The sequence below is a fragment of the Populus trichocarpa genome, chromosome 4, assembly GCF_000002775.5.
Source record: "Populus trichocarpa isolate Nisqually-1 chromosome 4, P.trichocarpa_v4.1, whole genome shotgun sequence".
Lineage (NCBI taxonomy): Eukaryota > Viridiplantae > Streptophyta > Magnoliopsida > Malpighiales > Salicaceae > Populus > Populus trichocarpa.
In genome coordinates this window covers 9,254,417-9,275,997 of record NC_037288.2, presented here as the reverse complement: position 1 = coordinate 9,275,997, position 21,581 = coordinate 9,254,417, and the positions used below count along the sequence as shown (strand labels likewise).

The 21,581-nt window shown below is 35.7% G+C and overlaps 3 protein-coding genes across 3 annotated transcripts; 2 read left to right on the top strand and 1 right to left on the bottom strand.

The window, feature by feature from the left end:
* Nucleotides 1-3,656: 3,656 nt before the first annotated feature.
* Nucleotides 3,657-5,464, top strand: LOC7494563 (protein trichome birefringence-like 19). Its single transcript, XM_002305932.4, has 2 exons — nt 3,657-4,157; nt 4,245-5,464. The coding sequence occupies exons 1-2, from the start codon at nt 3,717-3,719 to the stop codon at nt 5,013-5,015; spliced, it is 1,212 nt and encodes a 403-aa protein (XP_002305968.2). The 5' UTR covers nt 3,657-3,716; the 3' UTR covers nt 5,016-5,464.
* A 1,750-nt stretch (nt 5,465-7,214) lies between these two features.
* On the top strand, nt 7,215-8,949 carry LOC7468372 (protein trichome birefringence-like 19). The gene is made up of 2 exons (XM_002305931.4): nt 7,215-7,759; nt 8,022-8,949. Exons 1-2 carry the CDS (start codon nt 7,292-7,294, stop codon nt 8,841-8,843), a joined length of 1,290 nt encoding a protein of 429 aa, XP_002305967.3. The 5' UTR covers nt 7,215-7,291; the 3' UTR covers nt 8,844-8,949.
* Nucleotides 8,950-9,541: 592 nt separating this feature from the next.
* On the bottom strand, nt 9,542-12,897 carry LOC7494562 (uncharacterized). Its single transcript, XM_002305253.4, has 6 exons — nt 12,444-12,897; nt 11,270-11,392; nt 10,898-11,086; nt 10,724-10,805; nt 10,129-10,193; nt 9,542-10,015 (listed from the first exon to the last, which is right to left on the bottom strand). Exons 1-6 carry the CDS (start codon nt 12,726-12,728, stop codon nt 9,719-9,721), a joined length of 1,041 nt encoding a protein of 346 aa, XP_002305289.1. The 5' UTR covers nt 12,729-12,897; the 3' UTR covers nt 9,542-9,718.
* Nucleotides 12,898-21,581: the final 8,684 nt, after the last annotated feature.

The window sequence follows — 21,581 nt, the reverse complement described above, 5'->3', positions numbered from 1 at the left end:
ATTAGCATTTTAAATGATGCTACCAAGTTTCTATGGTTGTTTCCTTTAAAACTCAAGTCCGATGCCCATCAGACATTTATTCTTTTTCAAACAGTTATGGAATGTAAATTTAATAGAAAAATTAAAGCACTCCAATCTATTGGGGTGGTGAATTTCGCAGCCTTAGCACATACTTATACCACCAAGGCATTCAACATAGAATCATTTATCCCTATACAAACCAACAAGCTGGTGCCATTGAAAGACATCACAAACAAATTGTTGAGATAGGTCTAACATTACTTGTTATTTCCCATCTACCCCAAATGTTTTGGGAAAATGCATTTCACGTTGTTGTTTTTATCATTAACAGATTGCCAACCTCAATCCTTCACAATAAATCTCATTTTGAAATGGTTCATCATCGTAAACCAGGTTACAATTTTTAAGTGCTTTTTGATGTGCTTGCTGGCTTTATTTGCGTTGTTATAATCAATACAAAATGGATTTTAGTTTTAAAAATTGTATATTTATTGGTTATAGTATTGGTCATTGCGATTACAAATGTCTTAATATTTCTATTGGCAAAATGTATGTCTCTCATTATGTTGTCTTTGATGAATCTGTTATTCCTTACCAAACTCATACACTAGTCCAGTCTCCTCCTCATACTCTTTTGGTTACTCTCCCTCGTTAATTAAGTCTGTCCTGGACCAGTATTGCACCTTCTACAGGTACCACACCTCCCTTAATATCTTTATCCTTTCCTTATGAATCCATCATCATGTCCTAACAATTTTATTCATATTACTACTGTTTCCCTCATCAGAGATGTTGTTATTGCTACATAATCCGAAGACAAACCTTCACTTCCATTATCCATCTCCTCACTTCAAACGACTCATAATTTTCATCCTATGATCACTCACAACAAAAACTACGTTCACAAATCTAAATTGATTTCTGACTACCATGCTCGCTATCCTTTTCCCAAAGCTCTCATAGCTACATTTCAGTCTAATGACTTAGAACCTTCCTGCCATTCTAAAGCTGTCAAACATCCATATTAGTGGGAGGCTATAGAGAAGTAATTTGATGCCTTATTATCTAACAACACTTGGATTTTGGTTTCCAAATCACCTACTGCCAATATCATTAGCTGCAAGTGGTTGTATAAAATTAAACACAAAGCTAATGGCATAATTGACAAGTACAAGGCCAGGTTGGTTGCTAAAGGGTTTCATCAACAAGAGGGCATTGATGCTGGGGAGACTTTCAGCCCTGTTGTCAAACCAATAATAGTCCATTTGGTTTTTTCCTTGGGGTTTCACTAACCCTCAACTACCTAATCATGTTTGCAAATTAAATAAGTCTCTCTATGGACATGATCATTCACTTCATGTTTATCATCATGGATCTATCACCATCTATTTATTAATCTATGTTGATGATATAATCTTAGTTGGCTCTAATGTTCATTCCATTGGCAGTACTATTCATTTATTACAGAAACATTTTGTTGTCAAAGATATGGGTGCATTGGGTTTCTTCCTAGGCATTGAAGCCATACGAGAGGATGATGACCTATTCTTATCTCAACGACATTATATATTGGATATTCTTGTCCACAACAAAATAAACAAGGCAAAGCCTTGTATTACCCCCAATGCCCCATCACAATTTGTCATCATTTTTGCTGGCACTTCATTTCATGACCCATAATTGTATCGCAGTGTTGTTGGTGGCCTATAGTACTTGTCATTTACCTAACATGATCTTGCCTTTACTATCTACAAAGTGAGAAAAATATATGCATCATCTTATGAAGATACACTAGGTCGCAGTCAAATGAATCTTACGTTACTTAAAACACATTATACATCATGCTTTGTTGATCCAACAATTATATATTCTTCAGCTTCAAACCTTTAATGATGCTAATTGGGCAACAGATCATGACAATAGACGATCCATTGGAGTTTACTATGTCTATTTAGGCTCTAACTTGATTTATTGGAGTTTCAAACAACAACACATAATAACTCGAAGTAGCATAGAGGCAGAATACAAAGCTTTCGCTAACATTGCTGCAGAAACTCAACGGCTAAAGTCTTTGTTGATTGATCTTCATGTTTTAATTACTCCCTCTCTAATTATATGGTGTGATAACATTGGGGCCACGTATTTATTCAGCAATCCATTGTTCTATGCTCATACAAAGCACATTAAAATAGATTTTCACTATGTCAGAGATCAAGTTATACATGGTTAACTTCTTGTGAAATTCATCTTTACCAAAGATTAGTATGTTGATGCTCTTATCAAGCCTCTACCTTCTGTCCAATTTCAACTTCTCCATGACAATCTTAGGGTTCGTTCCTTACCCTTTTGATTAAGAAGGTGTGTTGAAGAATCAACTTATGACACCTCATATTCCTTAAATTTGCAGAAGACTTCTCAAGCAATAAAGCCCTGCAACAACCTCAACAATAGATTCCAATACTTCAAGATGTTAACAAATAGCCTTTCAAATATTCAAATTACCTGTTGATAAAATATATGTATTGAGATAGGAAACTAGTCTATATTTTTTCTATGTAATAAGAACTCTAGAGTAGATAATAAGATATTGTACTAAACCATTATTTCTTGTAAAGATTTCAAAGCATAAAGAAACTTTACAATTTGGAATCCTTTTTAGATTTTCAAAAACATTTCTTAAAAAAAAACAATGATTGGAGTTTTGGCATTTCTTACCTATTTAAATTGAAAGATTGAATTAGCAAAGACCACAAATTATTCACAAAAATTAGAAATTCTTAAGCATACTATTTTTTTTTTATCTTTCACCAATAAAAAAAAATAGAAGAGATCAATATTCAACAAAATCTCATTCATCTTGGTTCTTTTAAATAAGATTCTCTTTAACAACATAATTTGTACAAAGAACATCATTATTAAGTCTACTAAGAGAGGTAAGGTTGCTTGAATCAATATGGACACCAAAATAAAGAAAATAATATCAACATTGAAGCATGATTGATCATGCAAATCAAGTATCTTATTGACAAAATCTATGCAAATCAAGGGTTGTTGATTTCTTTCTCAATAATTAATTACAAAAAATCTTAAAATTTTTTATTTTCATCTCTATAATAAATAATGGAGTAAGAATAATAATAATAATAAAATAGGGTTAGAATAAGACAAATAACACCACCAGATCAGAATTTTGAGGGAAAATATATAAGAAAGTAATCCCTTAACTAGGATTTGCATTTCAATTAAGTCCTTAAAGTGTAAATTAAAACATAAGGAATTATCACCAATTATTCAAATTCAAGGAAGTAGCTAGGAAGATTATTGGATCTTGGAGAAAAGGAAACGGTATGCCTTGTGAGGTTTGGTGGAACATCCTGTTCCATCACACATCACACACCACACACATCAAGTAGCCTTCACCTTTCTTTCATGGCTATAAATTCAAGACTCCTAATTGAAACTTTCCAGCCTTGCATGACTTGTGTCAAACTCCTTTTTCCTTTTCACCATTTAATACAAAGAAAGGGAAATATTGGGCATACATTTAACCTTCAGAGACATGATTAAGCTGTGTGAAAGGGAAGATTCGCAACTGTTGATTCATTATAGTATTTGTTTTAGCTTCCAGGCATATAAAATGAACTGATACATAAATAAAAAAAATAAAAAAAGAACTCTCCGTTTTCTCTCTAATTATGATTCATGTACCTGAATTTCACCTTGGCAAAAACTGTTTAGACAATGGCATGACCAAACTTCTCATAACCCTTGTTCTAATAATTCTTGCCCCCATGATTCCTCTCTACATCCTGAATATCTCATCACCAATATGGCTGCCTTATAAGAGCTCTGAGAGCAGAAAATGTGACATATTTCGTGGGACATGGATTTCGTATCAGAATATGCCATACTATAATAATGCAACATGTCGAGAAATCTTTGATCAACAAAACTGCATGAAGTTTGGCAGACCAGATACTGATTTCATGAAATGGAAGTGGAAACCAGACGAGTGTGAGCTGCCTCGCTTCGATGCGGAGCAGTTTTTGGAGCTTGTAAGAGGAAAGTCAATGGCATTTGTTGGAGACTCCTTAGGAAGAAACCAAATGCAGTCACTGCAGTGTCTCTTAGCCAGAGTAAGTGTTCAGAATTAGTAAAAAATAAGTAGCTGATCATTGAAGCCAGTGTTTTTTTGCATGATAAATTCACTTCTGTACTCACAGGTGGTCTATCCTGAAGACATTATTTCTTACACAGAAGATAAAAGATTCAAGAGATGGTTCTATGTTAACTACAACTTCACACTAGCATCCTCTTGGGCGCCCCACTTGGTTCGAACCATTGACACAGACCCTAATGGCCCGACCAATAACCGCCTTTTGAATCTTTACTTGGATGAGGCCGACGATGCCTGGGCAGCTCAAATTGAGACGTATGACTACGTGATCATCTCGGCTGGAAGATGGTTCTATGGACCACAAGTATTTTATGAAAATGGCAAGGTTGTTGGATGCCATCGATGTCTTAAGAACACCATCAAGAACCTCACAATGTTCTATGGATACAGGAAGGCTTTTAGAACTTCTTTCAAGACCCTGCTCAGCCTTGCAAGGTTCAGTGGGGTAACATTTTTGAGGACCTTGTCACCGGCACATTTTGAGAACGGTGAATGGAATAAAGGAGGCAATTGTGTCAGGACGCAGCCCGTTTCTAATGGAGAAATGAAATTGGAAGGGGGTGATTTGGAGCTATACTTGACTGAAGTAAAGGAGTTCAGAAGAGCAAAAAGGGAAGGAAAAAGGAGGGGCTTAGATTTCAGGTTGCTAGACATAAGTGCAGCAATGGTTGTGAGGCCAGATGGACACCCAAACCATTATGGACACTGGCCGCATGAGAATGTGACTATTGCCGATTGTGTTCATTGGTGCTTACCAGGCCCAATTGATACTTGGAACGAGCTCTTGCTTCAGATGCTGAAGCGGGAAAGGCACTGAAGAGCCATTCAGTAGCAGACTACACAATATTCAGCTCAATGCAATCTGATGGGTTTGGATGAGGCAAATGGTTGGGGGGGAGTCATGTGGAGTGTGAAAAGGCATGGTTTCTGATTTCCAGTTTTTGTTGTTTATTATTTATTTCAAGTTGCCAGTCGTTTCCGAGTCAATATCTTCCATTTGGTTATGGTCCAAACTCCTGAGAGACGGACGGTAAAAATTATAAAACCATCATTAGAATCTGTTAAAGGGATTCTACGCCCAAGTGCGATCAACCATCTCAATCAGGATGGTGTTGTTTCTGGTTCTAGTTCAAAACGCCCTGTTCAAGTGCAGAAAAGATAGAAAAAAACAAAGAAACTAGGCATTAGTGAATCACCGGGAGCTTTGTATTTTCACAATGAAGATGTTTAACTATTATCTCTATAAAATGTTTTCATATTTTAGCAGTGAGCATCTTGCATAAGATCACTGACAGGCAGTAGCAACGTTTCCTGGAAGCGAGGGAAGAGGAGCAGGATTCTTCTTCTAGTTCTGCCCTTGGCCACTTACTACCTTAGAAATCATTATAGAAAAGGAAAGCAATTTCATGTATTAGATCTTAAAATATTGTGGTATAAGAGCAACCCTAGCAGTAATAATCAGAGGTTCTTAGCATACCCCAGTAACCCCACCGCTAATCCTAGATAATGCTAGACATGTAACCCTACTTCATCATCACCTTTTGACCTAAATTATTGTTCTTCTTAAATAACCCAGATAATTAATTTTCTTAACATTTTCCTTACTGCTAAAATGTTTCTGTCCAGCTCATCACTAGATAAATAAATGCAGTCAAGTCTTGGACTCAGAAAATGCAGTCAAGTCTTGGACTTCAAAAATGCAGGCAAGTCTTGCCTTAATAGCCTCCTACCCGAGCTTGAACTTCCAATCTCAAACCTGTTCTGGACCTTGAAGTTGAATCATAATAGCTATAAGATTTATCTGAAATGAAAAGATCAAGGGAAAAAAAAAAGATCACGATCCCAGTTGTGAGTTTTTACAAGTTTATAAGGATTCTGGAGTGGTTAGACAACTATTCCTTCTAAATTCCAGCTGCTAGTTCCTTCTTCTCAAATCAATTTAAATGGGAAAAATATTTTAAATCAAATAAAGGAAAGCGTAAAGAATAACTCAGCAGCCTCCGAAGTCCCACCAATCTTGGTTGTCACACTAGGTGGGGGCGTGTAATAGGGTCTCAGCTGATATTTTAGTTCAGAAAGATGTAGGTAGCAGTCGACTATCAAAGCAAAAGGTAAGCTTACCTTTCCTCTAAGAAAAATGTGATGAAATGTGCCCAATCTCACAGAAATGCGATTTGCAATCATCGATAACTTTCCTCCTAAGCCACGCCTGTGTCACTTGGCACTGAATACAACCAACAGAGCATTCCTGTACTTGTATTTGAAGATACCTGCAAAGCTAAACACCATGAGGTGGTACATATCCATGAGCCTTGTGATTGCTGGGAATTGTTGACTATAAAATGTGATTACTGTTTGATCATGTTATAATTCTGTTGCATTCCTATTCCCATGTGGCCCTAGACAAAACTGTGCACACATTTCTGTGTCTAGAAAATAAGGATTGAGAGCAGCTGCAGAAAGGAATGCAGTCCATTTCCACCCTTTATTTCAAAACTTGGCTTGAGTCATTTCCAGCTTCCAAGCTCATCAAAAGTGTGTCATAGCAAATTTAATAGACATGGCTTTGGTTTCCATTACAGTTATTGCTGGTAAATACGATTAGGGCACGTTTATTAGACAAACAAACTAGTAATGAAGTCTGTACAGGCAATATTATCAGTATCATAATGCTAACATTTTTAGGTACAAAGAAGGCTGCTGGAAAAATATAATATGAAAACTAATATGACAGAGAAACGTAGTGCTCAATTATGATGACGATGGTTAACCAAAATAAAGGGCATTTACATCATGATTGTGATTTAATACTCAAACTTCACCTGTATTAAGGTTGGTAATGATAGAATTGATTGGAAAACGAAAAGGTTAGGAATTTCCAAAGCTACTATTCAATGTAGATAATGATGCTTCACCAAAGACAAAAGGTGTATTAACTGTGAACCAGCAAGAACTCTCAAACCTCAGCTCTAACAGCTGTTAAAACTAATAATTGGTCAACGTTCGATACATGTCCAGAAACATTATAAAACCCATAACAATTGCTCCTATATAGTATGCACTAAATGCGAAGTTACTTTGTTTCACTTCACCATGAAGTTTAATGACAATGAGTTTTCCAAAGGAAAGAACTCACAGCACGGCACCTCCAAAAAGTTGCTGCTGCTAGCCTTCAGTCTAGTTTTCCTCACTATAATCCCTCTCTACCTGTTTTCAACTTCACATTCTCCACTTTCATCTCCTAAGATTGATGTCAGTGATTTGAGAAACATAGGAATGGTGAAGGAATGTGACATCTTTAGTGGAAAATGGATTCCTTATCCTAAAGGGCCTTACTACACTGATGCAACTTGTAGCCTAATCATCGACCAGCACAATTGCATGAAGTCTGGGAGACCTGATACAGAGTTCATGAAATGGAGGTGGAGACCAGACGAATGTGAGCTACCGTTCTTTAATGCAAAGCTGTTCTTGGAACTTGTTAAAGGGAAGAAGATGGCCTTCGTCGGAGACTCCGTAGGTAGGAACCAAATGCAATCATTGCTGTGTCTCTTAGCCAGTGTAAGTGCTCAATCACTGCTCATAGCATATATCCATTGATAAGGATTGAATCACCAAGAAACTCGAGTTATAAACTCCATGTTGTAATAACTGACACCATTAAACTTAAATATCTTAAAATTAGACCAGAATTTGCTAGGATGTAGTTATTTTATTTACCAGACAATCAGTATCAAGAACTCTACAAGCCAAATTAGAGGCACAAAATTGAGAATCTTTCCTAATATAAATTTGATTCTCATTCCTGATCTTCGTCTTTCAGGTGACCTATCCCGTGGATATTTCTCATAGATATGCAGTAGACACGGCATATTTCAAACGCTGGTTCTACGCTGATTACAGGTTTACCCTTGCGACTCTTTGGTCTCCATTCTTGGTTAAGTCCCGTGATGCAGACCCCAGTGGTCATTCCCTCAACAGCCTGATGAGCCTTTACTTAGACCAAGCTGATGAGGCATGGGCTAGCGAGATTGAAAATTTCGACTATGTGATCATCTCAGCTGGACAATGGTTCTTCCGTCCTCTGATATACTACATGAATGGTCAGGTTGTGGGTTGTCATAACTGCTATATGGACAACATTACTGCTATTACAAAGTACTTCGGCTACAGAATGGCATTTCGAACTGCCTTTAAGACCCTTCAAAGCCTAAAGAACTACAAGGGCATTACATTCTTAAGGACGTTTTCTCCTTCACACTTCGAAAATGGAGCATGGAATGAAGGAGGGAATTGTATCAGGACAATGCCCTTTACAACCGAGGAAAAGAAGCTTGATGGTTATGAATTGGAATTCTACCTGACACAAGTTGAAGAACTAAGGAAAGCACAGAAAAAAGGGAGGAAGAGGGGCGCGAAATTTGAGCTACTACCTACAACAGAAGCAATGCTGCTGAGGCCAGATGGGCACCCAAACCATTATGGGCGCTCACCTCATAGCAATGTGACTGTAGCTGATTGTGTTCACTGGTGCTTGCCAGGCCCCATTGACACTTGGAATGAGTTGTTGCTTTATATGATGAGGAGGGAAGCTCGGGGATCTTTCAATGAGAAGCTACAGAAAAATATTTCAAGAAAAATATGAATACAACGGTATATTATCAACACCATCCATTTATTATTCTTTGTAATCTTTGTTTCTGTAATTATTTATCATTTACAAGTAAATGAAGTGGTTAAGTTCCCTCGCATTACTCAGAAGAATAGTCACATCTATGGGAGAAGCACCTGACACTGTCAAATAACTGCATTTTGAGAAGCCATGGACCAGCATATTTTGCATACAATTGAAAAGCACAGGCTTCTAAACCTTTCGAGTTTGGTTTTTAACTTAAGAAAAGAGTACAAATGAGAAACTAATTTTGCTAGAATCAAGATCTTTATTCCTTGACCCGGACCCGTTAATCCTCTTCAAGTTTTATCCACTGTACTTCACTGATTATGTCTCTACTTGAGATAATGATGAATGTTTTGGAATTGGATGACTGTCAGGTCATGTTCATGATTCATGAAGTTAACATCCAACAACGTTTTACATCTCGTAGGTCAATCTCAATTTGAGAACATCAAGAACTCTACGCATCGCACCTATAATGTTGTTTCCTCCCTGTAATGCCATTGTCTCATCCTTTTCCCTCAATGTTCCACCCCCTTGCTCATTACTTTCTTGTCTTTGTCCAGGTGTGCTGTACCCTCTCTTTATTAGATAGTTTTACCTCTTACCCTAACTCTTTCAATAAGTATATTCTTTAGAACCACTGAATTGAGCAATTAGCAGAATCATGAACTTTGGAAGTGGTAAACTTCATTGAATATATATTTTGAGAATTAGTCCATACAACCCACAGTATTATATTATTTGTTTCTTTACAAAATTATGATATATAATACAACGAAATTATCTCACGTTCACCAAAAAGTTATTTTATGAAGACGACCAACAGTTTCTCTTGATGCTACTCAAAATGAAAGTTTGATTAAGACCACAATGTTCAAGAATAAAATGTACATAACAAAAGCCGACCGCAGAAGCATGAGTCTCTGTTGGTGCTCAGTTCGGCCACCAGTGGAATAAGGTAGCTTGTCAACCATATAGTCTGTAGAAGCAGAACCCTTCTCTGAGGTGCTTCTTCCAAACCGATTCCTGGCGGTATTACCCTCTACATTGCTACTCTCAATCTTCCTCCACAATCCTTTCAACCTTTCTAACTCCATCTCTTTCAAATGAATTTCACCGACCAGGCCTTCTGCTTGTGCCTACAAACAAGACAGCATTTAGAAAAGTTGGTGTTTATGCGATGAGATATCCACTCCACATTGATCCAGAAGTCACAAGTAGCAGTCAATTTGTAATGAATTGTAAAATCCACCTGTTTTGCTGCTAGTTGCTCCATTAGGCTATGAAGCTGTTTATCCAATAACTTCTCTCTCTGAGCTGTGGCAAAATTACTTTCATGTCAAATTCCGTTGAGCAAGTGACTACTTCAAGAGAGGGAATTTTTCAACTAAATACTGGTTATAAAGGTTTTCTTGTCACTGGTTACAACAAGGTATATGTTTAACCATTGAAAATTAACAAAACTCTGCTAGGAGTTATTGGAAGAAAGACCATTCAACAACCAACTCAATAGCTCATCATGGAACATCTACTGTAGACAAATAATCTAAGCCCACCAGCAGGGTGTAATCCTCCCTGCAGCCTCACATACATTACTCTTTCCCAAGTGTCGTAATCCTATTCCAGTGAAAGCCTAGCCTTTAATATATGTTCTCAATGGCTGAAACCTGAAAAACAAACTCAAGTTTGTCCCTTTGACAACCTTCCAGAAAGCAAGGAAAGAAATGTAAACTAAAATCTAATCTCAGTTCCCTCTTTTACTTTGACCCACCCAAAAAACAAAAAGAAAAAGAAAAAAAAATGAAGAAAGAAACTCAAACTTTAAGAAGATTGATAATATTAGAAACCTGGAGTAGGCTGCTTCAGTTCATTCTCTTGAACTTGCACCCACCTTTTCTCTAAATCTTGAACAATTTCTTCCATTGAACTCTGAGAGAATTAGGCAGATTTTCAAGACCATATAACAAAAGGAGCCGGGCTGAGGAAGAAAGCTTGAAAGAGGCAAAGAAAAGCAAATCTACCAATTCTTTTTTCTTGTTATCCAACTTCTCTAATATAGCAGACTTCTCAGCTTCTGCATCTGGTCCAGCTTCAGCTGTCGTTTCAGATGCAACAACTGATTCAACAGACTTTCCACTTTGCCTGGCATCCAATGCAGTTTCTGCATTTTCCAGCTCCTCCATCAAAGTTTGCTCAGTCTCATCCATTTCCTAACATTAATTCATAAAAACAAACATCAAATTGTACAGCGAATATAGGAAGAGATTATTGCTTACAGAAATATCCTAGGACTCCTATAAGATATGTGGTTATGACAGTGACTGAAGCAATGACAGGAAAAAAAAAACACGTTACTGATCAGAGTAGCATTAGATGTGGAAGTAAAGCCTGACCTGTAGCTTCTGAAGAAGTAAATCTGTTTCCTGCATTCGCTCCTGTAGTTTATTTTCACAATTTAATATAGCCTTTTCATATGCAGCATTTTCTTCCTGGAGGGTCACCTTTCTTAATTGGGCCTGTCACAAAAATAGATTTCAAGTACTGCTAGGTGAAAAGGAGATTCCAAGTACTAGTAGGTGAAAAGATAATCATCATATAATGTTATTTAATAGAAATTAGATCAGCCTTCAGACCAGAACTCGTCCATGTTCCCAGAATTGAATTGGAAGTCACGGACTCACCATTACAAATTAACATTACACTAAAAAGGAAATTTCTTTTTTAAATTTTATATTGCTTCTACATAGATTGGTCTTGTCAAGTAGAAATCATGGAGGTAACAAATAGAATTGATAAAAGTTGCAAACTCTCTGTGTTTTTTTAGTCAAATCAAGTTTCGACTAGGTAAATTTGATATGTTATGAGTTTACGCTAGTTGTTTAAAAAAAAACACTCACAAGAATGATCCTGGCACCTCGAATCCATACCCGCAATGGAGAGCACGAGAACAGAACTAGTGTGTCCCTATGTAGACTCCCCAACCCCCCAAACAAAGTACAAAGATCGATCACCTATTTCTTTACAAAGTAAATGTAACAAAATCTCTTTAAACTGTCGTATAAATCATAAATTAATATAATCCAAAACAACTATATCGAAAATCTTAGGCATATAAGATTCAAAACCTTCACTTGAAGAGATCGATAGCAATACATAAGCAAATATACAATAACCCCTAAGCATTGCAAATTGCAATACAATGAGAAACACCTGAGCATGATCATATCTGTACCACAAATTTCTATATTTATCAAAAGAACTATCCATAAAAACTAAAACCAATGTTAATATCCCAAATGAGAAAAACAAGTAAAACTCTAACCTAAGACGTAAAAGCAAGACAAAAACACCAACAGATAATTTTTGCAAACCATAATTCAAAAACCTCAGATAACAAAACCCATTGCCTCAACCATATCCAAAAACACAAAAGACCCAGATGCCAAAACCCAGAAACACAAACAAAAAACCACACAACTCAACAACAAACCCATCACAAACAACCAAAAAAAAACAACAGCCCGGATACCAATAAACCCTAAATTACCCAAATGATTGCATCTTTACCTGCTCTTTAGTAGCAGAATGAGCATTCAACTGGAGAGCAAGAGCAGCATTGGAGGCAAGAGAATGAGCAAGAATGTGAGGTAGACGTTGAGAGATATCAGGTGAAGGCAATCTAAGCCGTAGACCTTGGATCGAACGGCTCAAAGATGAAGCCTTTGAATCTAATTCTTGAACATACTTTTGTTGATCTTCAGTTAACACAATTGGGATTCTATCTTCTGATAATTCATGGTTGTTTCCATGGGCTCCTACTACATCTGCTGCCCACGCCAGCAATCCCGCCATGTCTGTATTCCTGTATAAAAATCACTTAAAAACTGTAATGTCTCAGCAAAAAGAAAATACTGGAAATTGAAGAACAAGAAGGGAGGAGGAGATTGGCGTGGGCTGATTTTAGGAAGACAAAGCTAAATGGCTTATGAGCCTAGATTTTCATTTTTTATTGGGCTTTAGTAAAAACTGAGGAATAATTTAGCTTGACCTGATGATTTGATCCAAAATTTAAAATAAATTGATTAAGTTTAAAATTATCAAAAACATGAGTTAACGCATGTTTCGGTTATTCCAAGAAAAATCTAGTTAAATCCCATTAACTTTTTTTTTTCAAAATAGTATTATTTTGATTTTTTTATAAAATAAAATAATTTGGTTGGCTTAGGCTAACTCGAGTCAACCTACTCGACCCGTGACCCAATCATTGTCTCTAATTGACTCATTGGTAGGACTTATAAACAATTGAAAAAACCTAGAAAACTTAATCCCAATAATTAAAATGTTGAATGATGAAATAAAAATAAAATAAAGGATAAAGAAATAGTAATTAAGAGAATGGGAACCTCATTTAAAAATAAAAATTGAGAGGACAAAAAAAATCTTGAATTGAAGGATAAAATTGAAAAAAAAATCAAATTAACAAATGAATCCAAAAAAAAAAACAAAAACAAAGAATACCAATTTTCAATGAACTCAATGATTTTGGATGAAATTTTTTTAAAAATAATGAAAGATAACTGAAGTCAACCCGATCCAACCCTTAGAATTTTGTAACATGTATCATGAGACCGAATCACGACATAAAAGTCTAAGCTGAAAAAATAACAATATAAAATTCATAACCAACTAAAATATTTAGGGATAAACTTGAAAAAATAAATTAAAAATGAAGTGATTTAAAAAATGTAAATTTAAAAAGAAAGAGAACTAAATTTGACACAAAAATAAAATAAAATCAAATTATAAGGGATGAAATTGAAAAATAATTTCAATCTAGAAAAGAATAAGAACAACTAAAAATAACAATCCAAAAAATAAGGATCATATTTGATATAAAAATAAAATGTCAATGGATGAAATTCAAAGACAAATCGATTCAATAAAGGATTCAAAACCAAATACATCACAATTAAAAGAATGAAGATCAAATCTAATATAAAAACCAAGTGTAAAGGGATGATTTTGAAAAAAAAAATAACTTGATAAATAATTCAAGACCAGATGCACTACAATTAAAAAAACAAGGACCAAATCAAACATAAAAATCAATTGTGAAGGGATTAAATTGAAAAAAATAATGATTCAATAAATGATTCAAAGCCAAATACATTACAATCAAAAGAATGAAGACCTAATCTAACTTAACAAACAAATAACCAGACTTTCTTGTTTTTTTTTTTTTGTGATAGGCAGCATGATTTTTTAAAAGGAGAGAGGGAGGGAAAACCCACTGGTCGGAGCTCCTCCGCGTGCTGCCTAGGCACATGTGCCTCGCCACCATGCTTGGGGTGGCGAGCCGCTTCGAACGCTGCCCCGGAAGGCGATGTTCGGTGTTAATTTGGCACCACACACGTCACTTCATTGATGTGGGTGACGCCCATTTGTTGGTCGTACCTAGCACGCGCCAGCCATTTTTTAATATAAATAATAATTTATATACATAAAAATGTTTAATTACCCCTGACCCCACATGATATCTACAACAAAACCATATTAAGATGATGAAAATACATCTACACACAGCCTTATTTTTTTCAAAATCCAAGGTTAATCTCGTATTTTCACTATTTTATATATAAAAAAAAGGATGGAGAAGCCTCTCTCAATACATGTATAGTTTTTTCTCTTCTAAAGACATGGTTGTAACTTCATTGTTTAAATTTTTTTGAAAAGACAAATCTCTCACCCAAAGATTAAAATTTTTTGCCCTAAAGGGCAAGTCCATATTTATATTATAGCAAAAAAAAAAAACAAATTATTTTTTTCCCAATCATTCTTTCAATGACAAATATATTCCATAAAAAGGATAATTATACACCCAATTGCGTGCTATGCTAGTTTATTTGACAAGGACAATTTAATTTTTATACTGTTTTAATTCATAATAATTTATATCTTAGTAAACAGTGAAAGACTGAATTGATTTAGTTTGTTTTTTAATGTCTCCTGTCTTTTATCAAAATTACTCTTCATTTCTCTCTTCTACATCCCCATGCATAATATAATAAGAAGTTTACATGTTTCTTATGAAGTATTTAGAATTTTACTCACAATTAAATAACTCAACATCTTGCAGTGGTGTCTACACATTATATTAGTTTAAAATAATTCAGAATTGGAATCAACAAATGTGTTAAAAAGCAGCATACTACTCTATTGTAATCAACACACGTGATAGCATGTTTAAATCCAGAAGAGAAGTTGCGTCAACAACACAGTATGATTCAGGAGCAGTTTTAACTAGAAAAAAGAAAATTATGGTTTTGATTATTTTGTTCAACCAGCCATTCCATGCTTTGATTGGCATTATGATCATTGAAGCATGTTGATAAGTGTGTTGATTATAGGGTAAATTAATTCAATAAATCTTGGATAATTCAGCCAATTCCTGATTTAAGGTCCTAGCCTGTTTAAACTGTGCCATCTTATGTGGCATGACCAGAAGGGGTTCGAAGGCATGCGAGCCATCAGCGAATGCAGGCAGGGGTGGACCTGCAGATAGCGCCCTCAAACCTAGAAATCCTAGTTTCGACCCTGCGTGCAGGTGTTAACTAACCCTGTTCAACCATCATATTCATGTTGCTCATCTCTGTCCAAGCTGACATGAACTGTCTTTGCTTTTCAAGAAAAAAAAGAAGAAGAAAACCCTACCCCAAACTGCTATCTGACAGTAACAGAGACCCCACCTTGGCCATGCAACAGCTTCGAACGAAGTGTAATTAACATGGAGGGGTATTTCCATTGCGATTAAAATCTGGTGGTTGAACATTACTTATGTCACATGATTGGTTAACATTTGTTGTGGTTTTCCTCGTCAAATATTTGTTTGTCTTTGTTCGTGATGTCTTGGTTTTGACCAACCTGGTTTTTGCTATTTACTTTGTTATTGTTATGTTATGTTATAAACATGTTCTTATTAAATTTATGAATTTTCTTTTTATTCACGTGGGGATGTCCGGGCCAGCTTGCGCGCACCTCGACTAATCCTCACGGGCCCTGAAGTTAACGACCAGGTAAGTCTCCAGTAACCACCAACTACTTGCTTGTGCATTATATCAAATCACAACCAGAAAAATTATTTATACCGATTGAATATCTTCTCGGTGTAAATGATGTGTTTTTCATCTGTACAAAAAGAATGTGTAATATTATAATGCGTCGTCCTAGTGCAGTCCCAATGTAGACTGTGGTGCTTGTTTCTTGGAACTGTCAGCTATAGCTTTTTGTTGTTTGAGAGACATAAGAAGCTGGTAGATGTATGGTTGTGCCACGGTGTGGTTGTAGTTGTTTTTTAAATAATTTTTCGTGTTAAAATGCATGTTAATAATATATTTTTTTATTTTTTAAAATTATTTTTGATATCAGCACATCAAAATAATTTGAAAATACTAAAAACATATTAATTTGAAGTTAATAAAAAATAAAAAAATTTAATTTTTTTCAAAAACATTTTTAAAACGTAAAAGTAAAAAGAGAAGCAGGGATTTGTAACATGGGTTACTAACAGCTATCAAAGGCAGTTGCGGTTCTGCAGATGCAATTACTGGTTTATTGTTGTTATTGGCTGCTTGTTTTATGGCCATTCTAGTGATTCGTTTCTCAGTTGAAGCGTTTAGGCTGGGTTTCTTGGTCGCAATTAGCTCTGGCAGCATAGAATCTGACCGAAAAAGTATGTAAACTAGAATTGCAATAGTACTCTCGGTCTCCCCTGAATCTGATCGAAAAAGTTTAATAAAAGTTTGTATACTAAATTGTGTCTCAATCATGTTCATAAAGGATTTCACAATGTAAGATCAGACATCAGGCTTAGCACACATAACATATATCCATGTATATCTAGCGAAAAGGATGAAGTATTTATAACCCATGCGAGATACTACAGGCGATGGACCTCAAACACCACCATGTACCGAGTCAAAAGATGAAGTATAAATTGTGAAACTTTCAAGAAAGCACAGCTTTGACAATTCATGTATGTTGATGGAAAAGAGATTTTGTTTAATGGAAAAATAAATTTTAACATCAAACATGACCTATGATCAGGATGCGGGTGACTGAGACGACGGCACCACAAATCCCAAGTTTTACTAGAAACTAAAAGGGCAATCAAACTAGATGCATGCATGGACAAGGCAAATCCTCAGCAATATTGTCAATAACATCCATGTCTACACCCCTTCCCGATCACCTTCCTAGTGCGTTGTTGATCTTGAATCATGTATCCAGCTTGCGAAAATCACTACAAGATTTCACAATTTTACCAATGGACATATTCCGTCGGTGTGTGATTAGCTGTTCGTCGGTGATTTATTTACTGACGTCATCCCCGACAGATTACGTCCGTCGGCTTTCCTTTCGTCGGTGATTCCCCATTCTGTTGCTATATCGGTCGGCAAAACAAAAAAAATCATTTGCCGATGGTTTTACAGACGAAATTTGCGCGCCAAAAAAAAAGATTCCCGCTTGAAATATACCGACGTATTTTTAGTCCGTCAGTGATATTGTGATTTACCGACGGTTAGTAGCCGTCGGTAAATCTGTCGGTGAGTGTATGAAATACCGACCGAATATATCCGTCTGTAAATTCGTCGGTAAGTGTGGCAGCTACTGTCAAATGCTGACGGATTAAGTCCATCGGTAAGGTTGTCGGTGAGTGTTTATAATACTGACCGAATATAGCCGTCTGTAAATGCGTCGGTGAATGCTACTGTCAGATGCCGACGGATTAATGTCGTCGGTAAAACCCTTGGTAATAGTTTTTCTAAATTTGTTTTTAAAAAATTATTTAGAATATATAATATAAAACTATATAAATTAATGGTAATAAAAACCAATTATGCAAATAAAATTTATATTAAACATAAAAAAAAAAAATCAAAGTCAAATAATATTCATTACAACTGAATATGTTTCAAAAAAAAATATTAAATGAAGTTTTAAAGGTAAATGATGTTTATTACAAATTAATATAAAGGTGGAGCTGAAGGAGGAGGAGGAGATCCTGGAGGAGGAGGCTGGTGGTTATACGACCAAAAAGGATTAGACGCACATGTTCTACTATGTGTTGCCATGTTCATGACCATTTCGCGAAGCTGGTCATAAGCCGCTTTTTGTTGTTCATAAGCTACCTTTTGTTGTTCATACTCCGCTTTTTGTTGTGCTTGAGACGCTTTGATTTGCGCTTTGATTTGCTCAGACTCCACTCTTTGTTGTGCATGAGACGCTTTGAGTTGGGCGTACTCCGCTGATAGGTGGTCGTATTTGTCGGTGAGCTAAGTCGTGTGTTGCTGCAAAGCCACGAACTCCTTAGATTGGGAGCTCGATTTTGATTGGGAGCTCCCAACGGTTGAAACACTACAGGTCGACCGCAAGTTATCGGCTGTAGTGTTGGAGAGCCTATAAACCCGATTTTTATCGAATCCACCTGACGATCTAACCTCCATCCACAAATCCAGATCGAATTCCGGATGGGTCAAAATATCGTCCCCATATCTCTCCCTCAACCGATTATTATAGGTCTCCTGAAATTAAAAAAAAAAGTAATCATCATATTCAATTCAATAAACATAATAACTTACAAAATAAAATGGTCGAACAAACATACCATGAAATGTTGAGAACGGTTATCAACGAATTGTTGCGCCCCTTTTTGGCAATCTTGACTCCGCATGTGCGTCTCCACAAACAGCTCCATCGGGCTCGGCTCACGTCCAAGAGACGCGGCCTATAATGAAAAAAGATATATTAACAACAACTTAATTTAACGATATATTTCATTTAAATTAATCTTACCATCCGTTTCGCATGTGCAGCAAATGGAACGGAGCCACCAGTATGCGTTGTCACCGAGCCATGAATTGGCCGATTCCGGTTGCCAGCACCGGACTGGGAGCGTCGTGTGAACCGCTCAGACGTCACGTGCTCAAGATAGTGCGGCCATATATCTTCCGGGATGTATATCGGTTTGAAATCCCTCCAAACCGCAACATCGTTCCAGCCTTGGAAACCCCTATCCCTCGCGGTTTGTTTTGCCCTTTTTTGTGCTTCATATCAAAAATCACACAACCTACTTCACGTAACCAAAAATTACATTTCGAAACATAAATTTTTGTCTAAAAAAAATCTTGTATTGTTTTCGATCTTACCTAGTTGCCGCGTGATTTTTCCACACCCTCCTCACAACAGTGTTATACTCACTGTCCCAGCAGAATTTATGCTGTGTATAAATAAACAAGTTTAAATAAAAATAATAATTTATTTACAATAATATTAATAATTTATTAGAAATAAGCTGAAAATTATAAATTAACACCAACCTGAAATCTGTCAAACCATGCATTGATTTGAGGCATCCATTCAGGATGCTTGGATATCTGACTCTATTGAAACAATGGAATCTCCATCGACGATTTAAACGCCGATGATATTACTCGGGCGACCTCAATGTTTGTGAACCTGAAAATAAATGAAATATATTAAATAGTGATTACTTCATAAATTATGTTGTAATTTTTTTAAAAAAAATATAAAACCTTAACAAACTTACATTGAAAGGCCGTCCTTCCATTGTGCCTCGTACTTGCAGGGTAAATTGATTCCGCTGCGAAGGCACCCCGCCTCTGCGTTGTGAAGTAGCGCTGGAAGAGGCAGCATCGGTTGACGGCGCAGGTGGTGTAGGTGCCTCTTCTTGAGAGGCACCTAAGGAAATATCAATCATCGCTGCTAGACGAACTAGCTGCGACCGTACGTGAGCGACCAACTCTGGTTTTCATTATACGCATCTCCATAATTTTATACAAATAATTATATAATTAAATTCAAATGTTAAAAAAAATTCGACAGCACATCCCCTATACTGGATACTACCCAAATCCATAAACCTGCATATATTAACAAAAGCTACAACCAATTGACCCTAATCTATACTAATTATTCCAACATATTCAATTAATAATCCTAAGGTAAATTCAACATTAAGAATTACAATTCAACAAATTATTCAATAATTATGCCAATACAACAATAAAATATATTCAATAAATAAAAAACAAACTATAGACTAACAATTAAAATTAATGGAAAAAATTAAACATAAATCATGCAATAATAAAGTAAAATTAACAATTATTCCAAAATATTCAATTACTAATACTAAGGTAAATTCAATATTAACAATTACAATTTCAAAAAATTATTCAATAATTATGCCAATACAACAAAACAATAAATTAAAAAAAAAACTCTAGAATAACAATCAAAATAAATGGAAAAAATTAAACACAAATCATGCAATAATAGAGTAAAATTAATAATTATTCCAACATATTCAATTACTAATTCTATGGTAAATTCAACATTAACAATAAATATTCAACAAATTAACTAATAATAATTATGCCAATACAACAATAAAAAATATTCAATAAATTCTAAAAAAAAACTATAGACTTTAGCAATGAATTATGCAAAAATAAACTATAGACTTTATCTACATTATAAAAAATACACCAAAACAAATAACATAACAAAAAAAATAGCAAAAAAAAAAAACCCTTAAAGTAAAATGAAATAGAAGAAACACATACATTTTAAACTGATGAAGATTTATAAGAAAACTTGCTGGAGATTGGAGGTGAAAGCTTTGAAGAATGGAGAGGAAAAAAATCGAAATCTTAAGGTGACAAATGAAGGAGAAGAAAAAATGAACTGAACGGGCGGTCGCTGGAACTTATATGGCAGTTTTACCGACGGATTCACCGACGGATATAAAATTAATTATTATTTTAATTTATTCCGTCGGTGAAGTGTCAAAAATCCGTCGGTAAATTTTGAATTTCGCACCAAAATTTTTAATGACCCTCCATATTTTCCGTGGTCCGTCGGTAATTCCGTCGGCAAGATGACGCGGTCAGAGATGCATTTAATGCACAACCCTTTGGAATTCGCGCGGTCCGTCAGTAAATTTGTTGGTAAACTTGACCCGCCGACAACGTACCGACGAACTTATATCCGTCGGTATTCACGTCGGTGAGTGTGGCATTTCAAGTAATTATTTTCGAACTCTCTGTGAACTGCCGACGGATTTATATTCGTCGGTATTAGGGTCGGTGATTATGGCATTTCAAGTAATTATTTTCAAACTCTCTGTGAAATGCCGACGGACTTATATCCGTCGGTATGGACGTCAGTGAGTGTGGCATTTCAAGTAATTATTTCGTGTTACAAAATATATCATCCATGATCTATAATTATTTCAAGTAATTATTTCGTGATTGTGGCATTTCAAGTAATAAATATTTCGTGTTACAAAATATATCATCCATAATCTAAATTACATGAAAAAAAGGGTTTTACACAGGGCTTCATTTTGGTAGTTAGTCAGAATTTTCTTCTTCTTCGTCATCAATTGAATTGTCATCACCTTCATCGCAATCTTCAATATGGATATCATCTTCTTCATCGACATTTGCTTGTCCGCTAGAGCTCAAAACAAAATTCAACTCCTCTGTGTCAACATCAACAAGACTATCATCGAAAACACGAAAATTTGAATTTTCTTCCAATTCAATCGAAGGAGCAACTCGATATGGTTCAACCAACTCACTAACTTGAAAGACTTCATCTCGCAATCCTTAGGGTGAATCT